The sequence below is a fragment of the Candoia aspera genome, chromosome 4 (genome assembly GCF_035149785.1).
Source record: "Candoia aspera isolate rCanAsp1 chromosome 4, rCanAsp1.hap2, whole genome shotgun sequence".
Taxonomy (NCBI): domain Eukaryota; kingdom Metazoa; phylum Chordata; class Lepidosauria; order Squamata; family Boidae; genus Candoia; species Candoia aspera.
This window is the reverse complement of record NC_086156.1, coordinates 112,965,527-112,987,243: the sequence shown is the minus strand read 5'-3', so window position 1 is coordinate 112,987,243 and position 21,717 is coordinate 112,965,527. Positions and strand designations below refer to the sequence as shown.

General features: G+C 43.0%; 1 gene segment (V, D, J or C); it reads right to left on the bottom strand.

The window, feature by feature from the left end:
• Nucleotides 1-1,716: 1,716 nt before the first annotated feature.
• The window catches only part of LOC134497154 (immunoglobulin heavy variable 3-48-like), a 53,387-nt gene continuing 33,386 nt past the window's right edge, over nucleotides 1,717-21,717 (bottom strand). Inside the window, 1 exon segment of the V gene segment in view lies at nucleotides 1,717-1,800. Within this exon segment, the coding sequence occupies nucleotides 1,717-1,800 (84 nt within the window).

Here is a 21,717-nt window from a genome sequence, read left to right as displayed (position 1 = left end):
GAAATGGTAATTAGGGCTCGGAAAAAATGAAAGACCTCCAGGGAACTTAACCCAAAGCTGCCCTTTTGTTATATGATAGAATATTCCTTTTGATGGGTTATTCTATGAGATACTGTATTTTCCTGAGGTCGTGTATTCTTATTTTTTCTCCTAAATATCATGAAATCGTGTAAAAATGAGTTGGGAAGGACCATCTCGGTCCTCTAGTACAAACTATCCCTAACTGGTGGGGAGCCAGACCCTCTCTGCAGACCTCCAACCGAAAGAGGCTGTTCTAGCCAGATTGAAGCAGGTCCCCCTTGTTCTTCCCTCGCCCTCATTTTACTCCAGGCAGACTGGGTTGGAAGGGCTTATCATTGGTCAGAACCTTCTCTATACGAGTTTTGTATTCTCTCTAAGGGGACAGTAATTCTTAGCACCTCTTGTCCGTCTTCTACCATTCATTTGCAAAAGATTTTGATAAATATGAGACTTAGAGGAAAACATAATTTTATCCTCTTTTTAGTTTTCTTTATTTCTTCCAAATTTCTTCCATTTTTCCTAGGTAAATTCCATCTCTACATACGCTGGACCATTCTTGGCCATTTTGTATGGACGGTTAAAGGAGAAGCAATAACTGATTATAGAGTCCTCAGGGAAAAAAAGAGGCACTCAGTCAGTCTTTGTTTTTCTCCTAAACTCAGGGCAGGTCCCTCAAGCCCTGGTCACCCTGGGGCTCGACTATTGTAACACACTCTAAGTAGGGCTGCCCTTGAAGACCGCCCAAAGTCTTCCAATGGTCCAGAATGCCATGTTGCACGTCATGGTAGGCTTTTCTCAGTATGCCTAATGAACACTTTGCTCCCAAGTTTCCTTGGTTGCCAGGATGATTCCAAAGGTCAGCTCACTCCTGCCCTGGTCACCCCATGGTGTGATTGTGAAATTTACCTGTGGCTCAGAGAAAAGAAGGATGGCAGCAATTTGCTTTCTAAAGATTCCCTCTCATGCTTCTGCTTTGTTCTTTGGCATGTGACAATGATCCTTCCTTTATCACCCTCTTTTAGTTTCCCTGGATGACTGAGGTTACTCCATTCTTTTTGGTGTAATGTTTATTTATTTTATTAAAAGAACATGCACTTCTCTCTGTCTCCAAACTTTGGGAACCCTCTTTGTTATGACCACCCCAACTTGTTTTTCTCCTTTCTTTCCTCCCAAAAGCTTCTGCTGCAATTGAGCAGAGAAACATGAAAACAAGGCAACAACATCCACCTGCCCCCCCATTGCAAAAATCTGGGTAATTGAGGGAACCAAATTATTCACTTGGAGGAAAAAAAAGGAGCAATGTCTCTTCATATCTGCCTGCTTGATTCTCTTTTCAAATCCAAGCAAAACTGGAAGCAGAAGGAAAACAGAACAAGCAAGGAGAGTGTCAGAATTCAAGTCTCTTTGTGGAATTCGGCCGCTTTCTTCTTTCAAGGCCCCCATTCCCTCCTCTGTCCTCCCCACTGGCCTGTCCGGATGCAAGACGTGCTTCAGACTATCCAGGGACTCCTGGCTCTGCCGAATCCCTTCCATGCTCCCTTTTGCAGAGGCCTGTAAGGAGGGAGTCTCCCCTCTCCCCCCACCCCGCTTCAGCCTTCTCTTTCCCTCAAAGAACACACAGGGGCTGCAGGGCCAGTGTCCTGCTCAGCAACTTAAACATACCCTGTGAAAACTCTCCTCTTTCATCCATGAAATTCACGGATCAAACGTGTGGATGGAGGCAGCTCCAGACAACGGGGGTTTCTGTTTGGCTCCAGGCTGAGCTCCTCTCCTCTTGTCCTGTTTAACGGAAATGCTATTAGCAGGCAAGCAAGGATTTGAACTTGGTCCTGGCCTCCCTCTTCCAGCTCTGTCGCTGCCTTTTTTGTGCTTGTGGGTTCTTTTCAGGAGAAGAACTTTTTGTGATTTTTTTTTTTTTTTGGTATAGTCTTTAACAAATTCAGTGTCCCAGTTCAACGTGTGGTTCCCCGATGAACTTGCAGAGCGGCTCTGAGAAATAGCAGGTTTTTTCCAGGCTTCAGACTCACTTCCTCCAACTGTGTCCCTCGCACAGTAATAGACTGCCATGTCCTCTGGCTTTAGGCTGTTCATTTGCAGATAGACTTGGCTTTTGGAGTTGTCCCTGGAGATGGTGAAGTGACCCTTCACTTTGTCTGAGTAGTAAATATAATTGGAAGCTGGATATATGAACGACACCCATTCCAGCCCTTTCCCTGGAGCCTGTCGCACCCAGCCCATGTAGTAGCATGGTGAAGCATCCCTTGAATTTGTCCAAGTAGTAAATGGTACCTGAATTGTAGGTTATCCATGCCACCCCTTCCAGTCCTGTTCCAGGAGCCTGTCTCACCCAGTACATGCGGTAGCAGCTGAAGATGAATCCAGAGGCTTAGCAGGAGAGACAGAGGGACTCTCCAGGCCTTCTCACATCCCCACCGGACTCCACCAACTGGACCTCAGACTGGACACCTACAAAGAAACCTGTTTTGGTGAAACCTCCTGTATACAAGAACAGCAAATTGAAGCAAATTCTATAGAGAGGTCAGAATTACCTCTGAGTATTACTATTAAGTACACCAGGTTTAGCCACAGGATCATTTTTGCCCCTGCTAATAAACAAAGGGGAAATACAGGACAGGATTCAGGAAAGGGCGCAACCTTTGTGCTGGTGGGGGTAGCATGAAGGGGAAACCATGGGGCTCCTTTGAAGGGGAAATGGTGTCCTGATTTACGTATCGCTCTGGATAAAAGAGCCCCTCAGGCCATTGGGGTTTGATTTCTTTACATACAGGTTTCACTTATGAGTTTGAATGGATGGAAACATCTCAGAACAATCAAGCAAGACTTTTGTTATTATCAGTACATACAAAAAAGGGGAGGTTTAGATGAGAATAAGTAAAGCAAGATCTGATTAAATCTCATTCGTTGGGGAAAGCGTTTAAAGATGAGAAAAATAAAGCACGTGCTGAAAATCATTTAAATAGCCCTGTTAGAGACTGAACATGAAAGGAAGGCCACATATGAGTCCAGGATCTTTGCTCCACAGTTCTTCCCTTGACCATGTTCTTTGAAGAAACCCAAAACAAAGGAATGTAGACCAAGCTATAAGGCACAATTTGCAAGGCAGAGTGGAATTGCACTTATAAGTCCAAGTTGCAAAATCAGAATCAAAGAAATCACAGGCAAATTAGAAACAGCTGGACCCTGTGGAGTCTTTTTTGTTTTATTAGCTTGGTTTTCACTCAGCAGTTGGATGGATTTTAGATACTGTGGGTGGTGATGGTGGTGACTAGTTTGTATGGTGATTTCATTGGTTTCTAGCTGCCAAGGTTGATTCTGCAAGATGGGCAGCCATAGAAATTGAAATAATAATAATGGCAAGTCTCACATTAATATTAACCTGACCAAATACCCTCTCATTTTGAGTGAGAAACAGAAATAAATCACTATTTTCCAAAGAATTATGTTTGCTCCTTATTTAGCAGCGCCCAACTCAGACATGGCCAGAGTGAAGACTGTGGCTTCTCGAGATGTGGCTTTTCCTTGTGATTTTTTAGTGATCTCTTAGGAAAATAAGAATAAATATAATCTGGCCTCCAAAATGAGACAAAGTCTGCAGACAATTGCTTTATTCTTCTGCCCCACCCCCACCCCACACATGGGGAAAGCCATTCAGTGTGACAACACTGCTCCCTGCTGTAAAATGTGAGGAGGGGAGAAATCTACTTAATTTTCCCAGGAGATTCTTGCATTCAAAAATAGGAATTATGGCTAAGAAGAAATGAAGGATCTCCAGGAGATCTAAGCAGATTTAGGGAGAAATCCGAAGCTGATCTTCCATTATATTATAGGAAATTGCTTTTGATTGGTAACATTCTGCGATATTGTTTTTTCTGGAGATGGGGGGGATCTTCTCTTTTCTCTTAAATCTCATACATTTATAGAATGAATTGTTTAGGAAAAACCTTCTAGGTCATCTCATAGAAACCATCCTTAAGAGGTGGCCATCCAGGTCCTGTCTGCAGACCTGCCACCAAAAGAGACTGCTCTACCTACACTGAGCCAAGGCTGCCCTGTCCCTCCCTCATCCCATGTTCCCTCGAGGCACACAGGATGGCAGCGTTGATCATCTGTCAAACTCTGGTCTGTACACGTTTTGTGTTTTTCTTGAGGGCAGAATAATTCTTACGGTCCCTGCTGTTGAGAAATTCTGTAAAGCTGAGAAGCATGAAACAGTGAGGGAAGCAGGACCACAAATCATGGCTTCCTAGATAATGAAGTTAGAATGAACCCTCCATAAAAGTTTATTTGAAACTGTAGGAGTTCTTCTTGGAAAATTCCTTTTCCATGGCTTAAATTTTACATATTTTCATGGATGAGCCCCTTTTAATTCAGGCAGATTTTGTGAGCCTCTTTCATATTTCACCAAGAGTTTGCTCCTCTACAGGCAAGAGAGAAGTCATAGAGAGGCTGAGCAATTTAGCCTGCTGGAGAAAAAGGAACAAAGGACCAGCACTCTTTTCATCTCAGATGTTTATTATAATTTCTATTTTATCCCCATGGAAGCAGCTGGAGATGTCGGCAAGTTCAAAGGGACAACCACAGGTATTATTGCAGTGATCGTCAGATACGGTATTGTGTGCAAGGGCTCCCAATACCAGGTACCATTACTAGTCTGTTCTAATTGTAGAGGCAGAAGTTCCCTTTGTCTTCAATTCAAGAAGAGAATATCTTGTCAGGCTTCCGATTTCCTCCAGCAATCCAGAGGTTTGCCAGAGAGGTGGAAGGACTCTCCAGGTCTTGTCACATCCACTCCAGACTCCACCAATTGTAACTCAATTTACATATTTTTCTGATAAAAGAGCCCCTCAGAGCACTGATCTCATAGATTTCCTTGCACACATCTGACACTGGTGATTTTCATCATAACTTTCCAATCCTAAAAAAAGTGAAGGCAAGGTTTTTTCTTTTTGTTCTTGTTTTTTACGGTGAGTACATAGGAGAAAGGCATGTTTACATTATAGTAATTAAAAGACAGACATGCAAAATCTTAGCTCAGGAAATGATTTTCCAACTTCTTTCCCTTAACCAGGCCAACCTGAAGAAACCCCAAAGAACTGAATTTAGAACGAGCCAGGAGGAAAAATTTATAATTCAGAGTTTAATGAAAGAAATCACAGGGAGAAATGAAATAGATGGAGCCAGTGGGTTGTTCTTTGCCTATTTGAGTGGTTTTTAAGTCAGTAGTTGTATGAATTTAATATATTGCTTTGTTTGAGTTGGTATTTTGTGTGGTGATTTTATCAGTTGCCAGTTGCCCGGAGTTGATTCAGCCAGATGGGCAGTCATACAATTTGAAAGAATAATAATGGTAATAATAATAATACAAATACAAATACAAATACAAATAATAATAATAATAATAATAATAATAATAATAATAGCAGTACAGTAGCATTAGTAATACCAATTCCATATACCCATAAAAATGCCTGCAAATACACTCTCTCTCTGGACTGGGAAATACTAATAAGTCTCTTTCTATTCCCCAAAGGGTTCCGTTGCTCTCTATTTAGCAGAGCACATCTGTTGTCAACTCTGACATGGCTTCCCAGTGAGGATTGGAGCCTCCTGAGATGTGAAATTTTCTTGAGACCTTTTTGGTGAACTAATATGGAAATAAAACATATAAACAGAAAAAACAAGGATGCCTCAAAAAAGAGACAATATCTTATGACATTTCTCTTATTTCCCTACCCCACCCCACACACGGGCAATGCGATTCAGGGTGACCCCACTGCCCCCTGCTGCAGAAGGTGAGGACGAGGGGCATCTGCCTAATTCTCCAAGGAGATTCTGACATTCCAGGAGGGGAAGTGAGGCTGAGAAGAAATGCAGGTTCTCCAGGAGGTCTAAGCAGGTCTAGAGAGACATCTAAATATGCCCTTTTGGTACCTGATAGAAGATACCTTTTGAAGTCTTACTCTGTGGCTGATTGCATTTTCTGAACATGGAGGATACTTATTTTTTTTCCCCGGTGTCACATTAAATCATGGAGTAAATGAATTGGGAAGCACCATCTAGCTAATCCATTGCAAACCATCCCTATCAGGTGGTCAGCCAGATCCTCTCTCTGGAACTCCAACCATGAGAGATTATTTGAACCAGACTGAGGCAAGTCTGCCCTCTTCTTCCCTCCTCCTCATTTTACTCTAGGTAGACAGACCTGCAAAGATGCAACATTTGCAACAATCGGCTCTATACTAGTTCTGTGCTCTTTTTGATAGGAGAATTTATTCTTAGTGTTGCTTCTGCATCTCCTGTCATTAAGTGTTTTTGGATCACTGTGGTATCATTCAGATGAGACATGGAGTAAAACATTATCTTATCTTTTGCTCCATTCCTTTATTTCTCCAAATTCTATTCCCATTTCCGTAAATGAAACTCCCCTTCATCCTCTCAGGCAAGAAAAAAAAGGAGTATTACTCACAGAGACAAAACCAACCAGGCTGAGCTCCATTTGGACATCTGGAAAGGAAATATTGATATGCAGACCTTATCCATCTTGCTCCAGTCCATTAATTTCTAGCATATAAGAGCCTTTTAGCTTCCATCTCTCGATGGATGAACCAATACCTTGGAAGGCTGCTAAAAGGGAAATGAGTTGGAGCAAAAGGATCATTTTCCTTTCTCAGTGTGTCACAGAAGAAGTTCCAGGCAGTCTGGCTCTGGACCTCTAGCTACAGCTTGAGGAGGGGGGAGAAGGAGGCAATTAAAGAGGAAGGGTGTCTCTGCATTAACATACACTTCAGGATAAAAGAGAAGCAGAGCTTCTTGGTAGATGGCCTTGGTAGTCTGGATACTTTGATGAACCTCTGCCTCTCAGGAAGATAATTCCTGAATATATGGAATGTGTATTGCACAGTTTAGATCTTTAGAACAATTAATTAAAAGTTTGATTTCCTACCTGCTTCCAGGATATTGAATGACAATATCCCATTCCAGGATTTTATCTGAGTCCAGGCTCACCCCGATCACATTGCAAAGAGTGAAGTTACAATTGGAATCTTCAGGCCATATTAATAATTTTTATTTTCCCTCCAGCAAACTTTCTGATTCGACACCTATAACAAAAGAGTCCTGAAGTTCTTACTAGAGGGCTGATTTCTTCTTCTTAGGTAGAATATACACAAAAGAAATCCCTCTTACGGAAGTAGAGGAAACAAACTGGAGCAAAAGGATTGCATTTATCTTTGTCCTTTCATTCCACCTGCTATGCTCTATTGTAGATGGCAGGAAAATGGACACAGAAACACAAAGGTTAATTTTATAATGAATTAGATCTTGGTGAAATACATTATATCCCCCAGTCAGATATACATTAGGTTTTCAAAAGCACTTTTTCCTATCTGGAGACACTTATTCTTTTGTCCTAACAGGCAAAGCAGATTGGGAGATTATGGGAGGTAAAAGTGTGTGGGAACTTCCGGGGAAGAAATGGCAAACTGAGGACCACAGTGGAGTGAATAGTGGGCGTGAACTCTTCATAATTCCTCTCTGGATAAGGAGACGACTTGAGATTACCCATATGTCTCCAGACAGTGGCTCCTCATGAGGAGGCCACAACACAGCAGTCTCCAGCAGGTTTAGCCCTCTGGGAGAAAAGGGAATTGCCATCATTTTGCTCAAGCCACAGACAGCACGTTTGAAAGGACACCCAGTGCCCCCTAGAGTAACATTGGTGATGCCCCCTATCACCTCTCTTTTTTATTCTAGTCCTAGAAGTCCTGAATAGAAATATAAGAGGGGATAGTCAAATAAAAGGAGTAAAAATTATATATATATATATATATATATATATATATATATATATATATATATATTAAAAGCATTTGCAGCTGACCTAGTATTTCTATTAGAAAATCCCCAAGATTCTATGCAACATTTGTTGAAGAAATTAAAGGAATTTGGAGAGTGGCAGAATTTAAGGTAAATAAACAAAAAACGAAAATGTTGAGTAAAAAGATGACTAAAAAAAAGAAACTTTAATAACTAAATCAGGTTTTACAATAGAAAAAAAAAGGATTAGATACTTAAAAGTAATATTATCAACATTATTGAAAATGTATTATTTCAAAATAATTATGGGAAAATTTGGAAGGAAATATTAATTGATATGGAAAAATGAGGAAAATTACAGCAATCTTTGCTGGGAAAGATATCCATAATCAAAATAAATGTATTTCCGAAGATGTTATTTCTTTTCCAAACATTACAAACTGTAATCAATGAAAAAATATTTAAAGTATGGCAAAAAGATATCTCAATTTTTATTTGGCAAGGAAAAAGACAACAAATTAAATTTAAATTATTAAAAGATACTAAAGAAACCGGAGGGTTGAGGTTACCAGATCTTAAATTGTACTTTGAAGCTTGTTGCTTTCTGTGGATAAGAGAATGGTTAACGTCAGAAAATCCAAACCTTCTACAGTGAGAGGGACATGAATTTAGATGTGGGTGGCTGCATCTATTTGGAATGAAAAAGTAAAAATGAACAAAGAATTGAGAAATCATACTATTAGAAAAGTATTATTGAGGGTTTCGGATAAGTATAGCAGTAGATTATTACCAAACATACCAATGTGGATATCGCCACAAGAAGCTTTTGCAAGGAGGGAAAGTTTAGATGATAAGATAAAATGGTTAAGATATAAAGATCTGATCAAATATGAACAAGATACACCTATGCTAAAAACAAGAGAAGAAATAGAAGGAGAAGGACACCGGTGTCATTGGTTCACATATATGCAGTTAAATGAACGATTTAAATGAAATAAATATATATATACATTTTAAAAAGAAAAAAACAGAGATCGAAAAACAGTTATATATCAATAATGAGCATATTATGACAAAGATGTAGAAAATATTATTACAATTAGATCAAGAAGATGAACAGGTCAAAGAGTGTATGATTAATTGGGCAAGAAATTTTGAATATAACATTTTATTAGAGAACTGGGAAAAATGTGGACAAAGGGATTAATATTTACTTTGTGTTATCATTTAATGGAGGTAAAGTAAAGGTAAAGGTTTCCCTTGACGTAAAGTCCAGTCGTGTCCGACTCTAGGGGGCGGTGCTCATCTCCGTTTCAAAGCCTTGGAGCCGGCGTTGTCCATAGGACACTTCCGGGTCATGTGGCCAGCATGACTCACGGAACGCCGTTACCTTCCCGCTGAAGCGGTACCAATTAATCTACTCACATTTGCATGTTTTCGAACTGCTTGGTAACCCCACAAAAATATGCAAAATTTTATAAAAACGTTTCTAATGTATGTTGTCTTCAGCAAAGGATCGTTACCTTGCCATGGTGCTGGAGCTTGAGCACCTCAATGATGCCATGAGCTAAACCGTGAAGGGCCACCCAAGACGGGAAAGTCATGACAGAGAGGTCAGACTAAATGCGATCCCTGGGGAAGGTAATGGCAACCCACCCCAGTATTCTTGCCGTGAAAACTAAATGGATCAGTACAACCAGAGATATGTCGGTATACCATCGGAAGATGAGACCCCCAGGTCGGAAGAAGGTCAAAATGCTACTGGGGAGGAACAGAGGATGAGCTCAACTAGCCCCAGACGTGATGACGCAGCTAGCTCAAAGCCGAAAGGACGGCTAGCGGCCGACGGTGCTGGTGGTGAACGGCGAATCCGATGTTCTAAGGATCAACACACCATCGGAACCTGGAATGTAAGATCTATGAGCCAGGGCAAATTGGATGTGGTTATTGGTGAGATGTCAAGATTAAAGATAGACATTCTGGGCGTCAGTGAACTGAAATGGACTGGAATGGGCCACTTCACATCAAAAGACCACCAGATCTACTACTGCGGACAAGAGGACCACAGAAGAAATGGAGTAGCCTTCATAATTAATAGTAAAGTGGCTAAAGCAGTGCTTGGATACAACCCAAAAAACGACAGAATGATCTCAATTCGAATTCAGGGCAAGCCATCTAACATCACAGTGATCCAAATATACGCCCCAACCACAAATGCTGAAGAAGCTGAAGTAGAGCAGTTCTATGAGGATCTGCAGCACCTACTGGACAACATGCCTAAAAGGGATGTTATTTTCATCACAGGAGACTGGAATGCTAAGGTGGGCAGTCAAATGACACCTCGAATTACAGGTAAGTATGGCCTAGGAGAACAAAATGAAGCAGGACACAGGCTGATAGAATTTTGCCAAGACAATTCACTCTGCATAACAAACACTCTCTTCCAACAACCTAAGAGACGGCTTTATACATGGACTTCACCAGATGGACAACACCGAAATCAGATTGACTACATACTTTGCAGCCAAAGGTGGCGGACATCTGTACAGTCGGTAAAAACAAGACCTGGAGCTGACTGTAGTTCAGATCACGAACTTCTTCTTGCACAATTTAGGATCAGACTAAAGAGATTAGGGAAGACCCACAGATCAGCTAGATATGAGCTCACTAATATTCCTAAGGAATATGCAGTGGAGGTGAAGAATAGATTTAAGGGACTGGACTTAGTAGATAGGGTCCCGGAAGAACTCTGGACAGAAGTTGGCAGCATTGTTCAGGAGGCGGCAACAAAATACATCCCAAAGAAAGAGAAAACCAAGAAGGCAAAATGGCTGTCTGCTGAGACACTAGAAGTAGCCCAAGAAAGAAGGAAAGCAAAAGGCAACAGTGATAGGGGGAGATATGCCCAATTAAATGCAAAATTCCAGAGGTTAGCCAGAAGAGATCAGGAATTATTTTTAAACAAGCAATGCGTGGAAGTGGAAGAAGACAATAGAATAGGAAGGACAAGAGACCTCTTCCAGAAAATTAGAAACATTGGAGGTAAATTCCAGGCAAAAATGGGTATGATCAAAAACAAAGATGGCAAGGACCTAACAGAAGAAGAAGAGATCAAGAAAAGGTGGCAAGAATATACAGAAAACCTGTATAGGAAGGATAACAATATCAGGGATAGCTTTGACGGTGTGGTCAGTGAGCTAGAGCCAGACATCCTGAAGAGTGAGGTTGAGTGGGCCTTAAGAAGCATTGCTAATAACAAGGCAACAGGAGACGACGGCATCCCAGCTGAACTGTTCAAAATCTTGCAAGATGATGCTGTCAAGGTAATGCATGCTTTATGCCAGCAAATTTGGAAAACACAAGAATGGCCATCAGACTGGAAAAAATCAACTTATATCCCCATACCAAAAAAGGGAAACACTAAAGAATGTTCAAACTATCGAACAGTGGCACTCATTTCACATGCCAGTAAGGTAATGCTCAAGATCCTGCAAGGTAGACTTCAGCAATTTATGGAGCGAGAATTGCCAGATGTACAAGCTGGGTTTAGAAAAGGCAGAGGAACTAGGGACCAAATTGCCAATATCCGCTGGATAATGGAAAAAACCAGGGAGTTTCAGAAAAACATCTATTTCTGTTTTATTGACTATTCTAAAGCCTTTGACTGTGTGGACCATAACAAATTGTGGCAAGTTCTTAGTGGTATGGGGATACCAAGTCATCTTGTATGCCTCCTGAAGAATCTGTATAACGACCAAGTAGCAACAGTAAGAACAGACCACGGAACAACAGACTGGTTTAAGATTGGGAAAGGAGTACGGCAGGGCTGTATACTCTCACCCTACCTATTCAACTTGTATGCAGAACACATCATGCGACAAGCTGGCCTTGAGGAATCCAAGGCTGGAGTTAAAATCTCTGGAAGAAACATTAACAATCTCAGATATGCAGATGATACCACTTTGATGGCTGAAAGTGAAGAGGAACTGAGGAGCCTTATGATGAAGGTGAAAGAAGAAAGTGCAAAAGCTGGTTTGCAGCTAAACCTCAAAAAAACCAAGATTATGGCAACCAGCTTGATTGATAACTGGCAAATAGAGGGAGAAAATGTAGAAGCAGTGAAAGACTTTGTATTTCTAGGTGCAAAGATTACTGCAGATGCTGACTGCAGTCAGGAAATCAGAAGACGCTTAATCCTTGGAAGAAGAGCAATGACAAATCTCGATAAAATATTTAAGAGCATAGACATCACACTGACAACAAAGGCCCGCATTTTTAAAGCAATGGTGTTCCCCGTAGTAACATATGGCTGCGAGAGCTGGACCATAAGGAAGGCTGAGCGAAGGAAGATCGATGCTTTTGAACTGTGGTGTTGGAGGAAAATTCTAAGAGTGCCTTGGACTGCAAGAAGATCCAACCAGTCCATCCTCCAGGAAATAAAGCCAGACTGCTCACTTGAGGGAATGATATTAAAGGCCAAACTGAAATACTTTGGCCACATAATGAGAAGACAGGACACCCTGGAGAAGATGCTGATGCTAGGGAGAGTGGAAGGCAAAAGGAAGAGGGGCCGACCAAGGGCAAGGTGGATGGAAGATATTCTAGAGGTGACGGACTCGTCCCTGGGGGAGCTGGGGGTGGTGACGACCGACAGGAAGCTTTGGCGTGGGCTGGTCCATGAAGTCACGAAGAGTCGGAAGCGACTAAACGAATAAACAACAACAATGTATGTTGTAAATGTTCACAAAGGGAAGGAACATTTTACAAATCACTTTGCCTTCTCCCAGTTGGAATGCGAGAAATGCATGAAAACTAAGGGACAATCTTCTGTCATCCCTAAATTTATATATAATTTTGGATAAAGAAGATACACTATCCATTCACATAATATGGATTTTTTTAACAGAATTTTGGGCAAGTTCTTCTAGGAGTCAAGACAGGCCTATTGAATAATTCATACCTAGGAAAAAGAGCAGGGCTACATTTGAACAAATAAAATCCTAGCATTGCCATGTGGAAGTTCTGGTGTTGATTTTCATAAATCACAGATCGAAAACTACAAGGTGAGACCATAGGAGTTATTTCAATATTTTTTTTCCATTTAATTTGCCTGTTGAGCAAAGAGGCTGAGCGATTCCAACCTTTCTCCCATCCAGAAGTTACTGGGGAGGACGGCAGGTGGGGAGGCAATTTTCCTAAACCACCTAAAACATGACTTTCCCTGGAACTGACTTGAGACCCCCGATCTACGTTCCTTTGCTATTCTAAGTATTATAACACGGCCGCAATTAGGCTACCCTTGGCAGAAAGTTTGTAGGCCTTATTTTCTGATTTCTGCCCCCTTCCTTGGTGTTAGACCACACCACACTCTGGCAGGCCTTGCAGCATCCTGATTTTATTACGACATTTCGACTGCTAGCAGAGGACAATGGTTGTAAACGTATTTAAACTTTCAATTGCCTGTATGTGTGTGCATACTTTCATGCCTGTGTGTCTGTGTGTGTGTACATATATGTAGTACATCTATGGAGAGATGGAGAGAGGATATATAGACACAGAAACAAATGCACATAAAGAGGGAGAGGGGAAGATCTCCGTCTCAAGAAAGAGTATATGAGGGTTGAACTTCAACACCAATAAAAAAAATAAGAGTTCTAATTACTGAATCAATTCTGTATGTCCTGATACTTTTTGAGAGCAGAACTTGAGAACAATTTCCCTTCGCTATCTTTCAGGACGGTACTGATATTTTCCATTTTCTTCCTATCCAAATGGAAAACAGCTCCCACAATGCCCAGGCCAAGATCAGCTCTTTGTTCCTCTTGGCACTCAGGCAGCTTTCTCAGGTCCCTCTCAAGTCTCCTGGGAAAATCCAGCCTTCTGTGGCTGAGCTGACTTGAGGAGCGGCTCTGAGCAAAGGCAGGTTTTTTCCAGGCTTCAGACTCACTTCCTCCCACTGTGTCTCTTGCACAGTAATAGACTGCCGAGTCCTCCGGCTTCAGGCTGTTCATTTGCAGATAGACTTGGCTTTTGGAGTTGTCCCTGGAGATGGTGAAGCGTCCCTTGACTTTGTCCGAGTAGTAAATAGTACCGGAACCTGGATTTATGTATGCCACCCATTCCAGCCCCTTTCCATGGGCCTGTCTCACCCAGTGCATGCCATAGCTGCCGAAGTCAAATCCAGAGCCTTGGCAGGTGAGGCGGAGGGACTCTCCAGGCCTCCTCACGTCCCCTCCAGACTCCACCAGCTGGGCCTCTGACAGGACACCTAAAATAAAAGTTGTTGTAATGAGCTCTCCTTTATGCAAGAGTTAAAATGGAAAGAACCTGAATAGGAGGGAAACAATTACCTCTGAGGACTGCTAGGAAGGAAACCAAATTCAGCCACAGGATCATTTTGGTCCTGTTAAAGAATAGAGGGGACTTGACAGGAAAGGATTCAGGAAAGGGCACCAACTTTGTGTTGGTGGGAGTAGCCTGAAAAGACACACTCTGGGGCTCCTTTAAAGGGGAAATTGTGGCCTGATTTACATATTGCTCAGCATAAAAGAGCCCCTCGGGGCTTTGAGGTATAGATTTATTTCAACACACCTTTCACACTTGGGACGTAGAAGAAAGGTGAGCTTTACACTGGAATAATTAAAGCTTCTGACAGATGCTCCTCACTTAATGTAAGGGTTTTAAGGTGACAGAAAGAAATCAGGCATTGAAATTTCCTCAAATAGCCATGCTACAGTCTGGAAATAAAGAGGATGGCACTTTGGAGTTCAAAATGGTTGCCCCACAGTGGTTCCCTTTACCACGTTCTTTGGAAGAAACCAAAATTAAGTCAATGCAGACCGAGCCATAAGGCCCAATTTATAAGCCACAGATGAATTTTAGATACACATCCAAGTCTCAAAGTTGGAATATAAATCATTGGAAGCCTGTATAATGTTTCTTAATGGTTTGGTTTTTAACTCAGCAGCGATACTGATTACAAATATTGGGAGGTTTTTGGGTTGCCATTTTTATGGTCTTCTTATCTGTTTTTAACTGCCCAGAGTTAATTCATACTAAGACTCAAAAAACCCGCTATCCTACACTTATTCCATGAACGGAGAAACAAAAATAAATGACTTTTCATTTTCCAAGCAATTCAGTTTGTTCTATATTTAGCCAAGCACATCTGTTCTCAACTCAGTTGTGGCTTCATGGTGAGGAATGTAATCTCCTGGGATGTTAAATTTCTCTGAATTGCCTTCAGTGGTCTCTCAGGAAAATGAGAGTAAATGTAATGATGCCTCCGAAGTGAGACAAGGCCTGCAGACCCTTTCCATCCCTCACCCCCACCCCCACCCCCACCCCCACCCCACACATATGCAAAGCCATTCCGTGTGGCAACACTGCCCCCTGGTGGAAAACCTGAGGAGGGGAGGCATCTACTTAACTTTCCAAAGAGATTCTTGCATTAAGAAATGGTAATTCCGGCTCCGATGAAATGAAAGAGCTCCAGGGAACTTAGTCCAGTCTAGAGAGTTAACAGAAAACGCACTTTTGTTATATGAAAGGAAATTCCTTTTGATGGGTTATTCTATGAGATACTGTATTTTCCTGAGGTCGTGTATTCTTAGTTTTTCTCCTAAATATCATGAAATCGTGTAAAAATGAGTTGGGAAGGGCCATCTCAGTAATCTAGTACAAACCATTCCTAACTGGTGGGGAGCCAGACCCTCTCTGCAGACCTACAACCAAAAGAGGCTGTTCTAACCAGATTGAAGCAGGTCCCCCTCGTTCTTCCCTCGCCCTCGTTTTACTCTTGGCAGACCGGGTTGGAAGGGCTTATCATTGGTCAAAATCTTCTCTATCCTAGTTCTGTATTCTGTCTGGTAAGACAATAATTCATAAAACCTCTTGTCCTTCTTCTACCATTCATTCATGGTGGATGACTGTGGATTTGCTAAAAATGATACTTAGAGGAAAACATAATTCTATCCTCTTTTTATTTTTCTTTTTTTCTTCAAACTGTATCCCACTTTTTTTACATAAATTCCATCTCTACATTCACAGGACCCCTTTTGGCCATTTCCTATCCTTCAATTAAAGCAGAAGCTGAAACTGAACATATAGTCCTCAGGATAAAAGAGGATCTCAGTGCATTGACCTTCCACCTTTCCTTGAAGGAATATTTCACCCAAGAGAGAGGGAAGAGGAGAGGAGAGGAGAGGAGAGGAGAAATGTCCCTTAATTTACAAATGTCCTCAGAGAAAATACTCACTCTCTCCATTCACATGAGTTATTTCTTTGAAACTGTTTTCAGATTATGGGCCACTTGTTCTAGGAGTCAGGACGTTGGAGGAAATAAAATGCGTAATTTTTTTATATGTCAAATCATGTCACTAAGATTGGCTAGCACTGACCAAGAATTATTTAGTAGCTACTTCAGAGACAAAGTGTGAAGTCATAGGTGATTTCAAAAGAAAAAGTATGAGGGTTTTTTCTATAAATATGGAGTGTCAATGAAACTAGACATTTTATTCATTTATATTTTAGTTTTCATCATGACCAATCTCACTTGAAGAGCATCTCTGGACATTTTATGATAAAAGATCATATGATGTAGACTAAGATATTGAGAATGATATGCCTAGCACATTCGTTGAATGTCCGGATGTTGCAAAGTCAAGAAATCTGTTTATAACAAACCTTTTCCCAAATGGCTGAGAAAGATAATCAATCACTTTGCCGTCTCCCAATTGGAATGCAAGAAATGCATGAAAACTGAGGTATAATCTTCTATCATCCCTAAATTTATATATAATTTTGGATAAAGGAGATACACTATCCATTCACATAATATGGATTTTCTTAAAATAATTTTGAAATTTTGGGCAATTCCTTATAGGAGTCAAGACAGGTGTGTTGAATAATTCTTACCTAAGATAGTGCAAGGATACATTTTATAAATAAAAACCTAGCATTCCCATGTGGAATAGCCTTCAGGGGTGCTCCTCCACAGGTAGCCGGTTGTGAGACCCTGTTTCTAAAGTTGGACACCCAAGAACAGTTGGGAGTGTTGCTGCTGTACCAGCCTCCCTGCTGCTTGGCAACCTCCCTGCCTGAGCAGCTTGAGGCCGTCTCAGGGTTGGTGGTGGAGTTCCCCAGGTCTTGGGGGACTTCAACCTACCTTCCCTGGGGCGTGCCTTGGATGCGACCCAGGTGTTCAAAGCTACCATGGCAGCCATGGGCCTCTCTCAGATCATTTGGGACCCAAGTCGAGGCAGTGGCCTCACTCCAGTCTTGGTTTTCATGTTGGAGAAGTGGCAATGTGATCTGAGGGGAGAGGTAGATCTGTCCCCGTTGTCATGGTCAGACCACGCCCTGGTGGCCTTGAGATTCTCTTGCATTACCCCCCCCCCCCCAGGAAGGCAGGACCCATTCAATTGTTCTGCCCACAGTGACTGATGGACCCAGTGAGGTGTTCAGAAGGAGCTGGGGGTTATACCCAGCGATGTACTGCACGGTCCAGCGGAGGTCCTGACCGCAACCTGGAATAGAGAAGCGGCCAGGGCCTTGGACAGGAATGCTCCTGTTTGGCCTCTCTTGCCCACTCAAACCTGGCACTCCCCATGGTTTACGGAGGAACTGCGGGTTTTGAAGAGGGTGAAGATTTGCCTAGAGTGCTGCTGGAGGAAGGCAAAGACTGAATCTGACTGAACACAAGCTAGAGCCACTGTTAAGGGCTGCTTGTGGCGGTAAGTGCGGCGAAATCTCAGTATTTCTCCACTCTTATTGCATCTGCAGAATGCTGCCCAACGGCCCTGTTTAAAATTATGCAATTGTTATTAGGTAGGGGGGCTCTGTCTCCCACCTACAGGGCTGTGCGGAGGAATTTTGCTGAGCCTCTGCAGGGTAAAATCACTCAGATTCGGTCCAAGTTGGAAACTAAGTGTGGGGCAGAGTCTGGAGAGATGCTGAGGGAACTTACTTACCCAGTTATCTGGGAACAGATTGATCCTTTTGGGCCTGAGGAAGTGGACAGGATCCTCCAGATTGTAAATGCCACCATGTGCCATCTAGACCCATGCCATTCCTGGCTTGTGAAAGCAGCCTGGGAGGTGACATGTGGTTGGATCCAGGCGATGCATCTTTGGTGGAGGGAGTGGTTCCGGTTGCCTTTAAAGAGGCAGTGGTACACCCACTCCTGAAAAAGCCATCACTGGACCCTACTGTCCTGGACAACTTTCGTCCAGTCTCCCAACTCCCCTTTTTGGGGAAGGTGATTGAGATAGTGGTGGTGTTACAACATCAGAGGATTCTGGATGAAATGGATTATCTAGACCCCTTTCAGTAAGGTTTCAGGCCAGGCTATGGGACAGAGACTGCATTGGTCGCGCTTATGGATGGTCTCTGGTGAGAGCGGGTTGGTGGCAGCGCATCCATCCTTGTCTCCTTGATCTCTCAGTGGCTTTCGATACAATCGACCATGGCATTCTTCTGGGACGACTCAGGGAGTTGGGGGTGGGCGGCGTGGTTCTGTGCTGGTTCACCTCCTTCCTCCAGGGCCGGTCCCAGTCGGTGGTGATAGGAGATGAGAGATCCGACACTCGACTTCTACTTTGCAGGGTGCAGGGTTCGGTTCTCTCCCCTCTCCTATTTAACACCTACACGCAACAGCTGGGTGAGGTCATCCGTCACCAAGGGATGAGGTACCATCAGTATGCTGATGATAGATATATATCTCCATCCCGGGTGAAGAAAGTGATGCGGTCAATGCCCTTTCTCTGTGCCTGGGGGCTGTGGGGGCCTGGATGGGGAGCAACAGCCTTCAGTTGAACCCTGGTAAGATGGAGGGGGCGTGGATTGATGGCTCCTCGGTATCCAGGAAGTTGTCATCTTTAGTTCTGGATGGGGTTGCACTGTCCCATTCAGAACCTGTGCGTAACTTGGGGTTCCTCCTTGACTCACGAATGCTGCTCAAAAAGCAGGTGGCAGTCGTGGCTAGGAGGGCCTTTGCACAAGATTAGGTTCTGTGCCAGTTACGCCCTTTCCTGGATCGAGATGCCCTCCGGGCAGTCACTCACGCTCTGGTCATCTCCCATATAGACTAGTGCAATGCGCTCTACATGGGGCTACCCTTGAAGAGAATCTGGGAGCTTCAGTTGGTCCAAAATGGGGCTGCGTGAACAGTGATGAGTGCTCCAAGATCAGAACATGTAACACCTCTACTGCGTGAGCTGCATTGGGTTCCAGTTTGCTTCCAGGTCCAATTCAAGGTGTTGGTTATCACCTTTAAAGCTCTACATGGCATGGGGCCAGGCTACCTGAGGGACCGTCTCATCCCTATAACATCAACCTGTCCCACCCAATCATGAAGAGAGTGCATGTTGCGGACCCTGTCTGAAAGAGAATTTCATCTGGTGGGGTCCAGGAGGCGGGCCTTCTCTGCAGTGGCGCCCGCCCTGTGGAACATTCTACCCCCCGAGGTGAGGCAGGCCCCTTCACTCCCGACTTTCTGGAAGGGCTTGCAGACCTGAATTTGCCGCCTTGCCTGGGATGGGAGGGCAATAGCTCTTCCTAGGGGTGGCTGTTGATGTGGAGTTCTCCCGACGGAATGGAAATCTCCCACCTGGATTTTATATATATATTTATTATTTTAATATTGGTGATTGTATGATGTCAGGTTTTAAGGTGATTTTTATTGTAAAATGCCGAGAGTCCCCCGTTTAGGGGGAGATGGGCAGTGATAGAAATGTGAATAATAAAATAAATAAACTAAAAAATAAGTATTATGACACGACAACATCAGGGCTACCCTTGGCCTGATATTTTTGGCCTTATTTTCTGGCTTCTGCCCCATTCCTTGTTGTCAGACCACACGACACTCTTGCAGGTCCTGAAGCACCCTGATTTTATGAGTAGATTTCTACTGCTAGCAGAGGAAAATGATTTTAAACGTATTTAAACTTTCAAATGCCTACATGTGTGTGCATGCGTTCATGTGTGTGCTTCTTTTTGTCTGTACATATATGTAGTACATCAATGGAGAGAAGGAGAGAGGATATATAGAGACAGAAAGAAATGCGCACAAAGAGGGAAAGGGGCAGATCTGCGTCTCAAGAAAGAGTAAAGGAGGGTTGAAATTCAAAACCAATAAAAGAATGAAGAGTTCTAATTACTGAATCAATTCTGTATTTCCTGATACTTTTTGAGAGCAGAACATGAGAACAATTTCCCTCTGCTGTCTTTTAGGAGGGTGCTGAGATTTGCCATTTTCTTCCCATCCAAATGGAAAACAGATCCCAGAATGCCCAGGCCAAGATCATCTCTTTGTCCCTCTTGGCACTCTGGCAGCTTTCTCAGCTCCCTTTCAAGTCCCCTGGGAAAATCCAGCCTTCTGGGGCTGAGCTGACTTGCAGAGCTGAACTGAGGAAGGGAAGGTTTTTGCCCGGCTTCAGACTCACTTCCTCCCACTGTGTCTCCTGTACAGTAATAGACTGCCGAGTCCTCCGGCTTCAGGCTGTTCATTTGCAGATAGAGTTGGCTTTTGGAGTTGTCCCTGGAGATGGTGAAGCGTCCTTTCACTTTGTCCGAGTAGTAAGTACCGGAACCAGAGGTTATCAATGCCACCCATTCCAGCCCTTTTCCAGGGGCCTGCCTCACCCAGCTCATCGAAAAGCCCCCGAAGTTGAACCCAGAGCCTTGGCAGGAGAGACGGAGGGACTCTCCAGGCCTTCTCACATCCCCTCCGGACTCCACCAACTGGGCCTCTGACAGGACACCTAAAATAAAAGTTGTTGTAATTAGCTCTTCTTTATGCAAGAATTAAAATGGAACGAACCTGAATAAGAGGGAAACAATTACCTCTGAGGACTGCTAGTAAGGAAACCAATTTCAGCCACAGGATCATTTTTGCTCCCGCTAAAGATTAGAGGGGACTTGACAGGAAAGGATTCAGGAAAGGGCACAAACTTTGTGTTGGTGGGAGTAGCCTGAAAAGAGACACCCTGGGGCTCCTTTAAAGGGGAAATTGTGGCCTGATTTACATATTGCTCAGCATAAAAGAGCTCCCTGGGGCTTTGAAGTATAGATTTATTTCAACACCGCAGTAATTAAAGCTTCTGACAGATGCTCCTCACTTAATGTAAGGGTTTTGAGGTGACAGAAAGAAATCAGGCATTGAAATTTCCTCAAATAGCCATGTTACAGTCTGGAAATGAAGAGGATGGCACATCGGAGTTCAAAATGGTTGCTCCACAGTTGTTCCCTGGACCACGTTCTTTGGAAGAAACCACAATTGAGTCAATGCAGACCAAGCCATGAGGCCCAATTAATAGGCCACAGATCAATTTTACATGCACATCCAAGTCTCAAAGTTGGAATATATATAACTGGAAGCCTGTAGAATGTTTCTTATTGGTTTGGTTTTTACCTCAGCAGCCGTACTAATTACAATTATTGGTTTTTTTGGGGGTTGCCATTTTGTATGGTCTTCTTATGTGTTATTAGCTGCCCAGAGTTGATTCATACAAATACTAATAAAAATGCCTCTCCTACACTTAATCCGTGGACTGAGAAACAAAAATAAATGACTTTTCATTTTCCAGACAATTCAGTTTGTTCTATATTTAGCAAAGCCCATCTGTTCTCATCTCAGATGTGGCTTCATGGTGAGGAATGTAATCTCTTGGGATGTTAAATTTCTCTGAATTGCCTTCAGTGGTCTCTCAGGAAAATGAGAGTAAAAGTAACGATGCCTCCGAAGTGAGACAAGGCCTGCAGACCCTTCCTTGGTTCCCCTCCCCCTCCCCCACCCCACACATATGCAAAGCCATTCCGTGTGGCAACACTGCCCCCTGGTGGAAAACGTGAGGCGGGGAG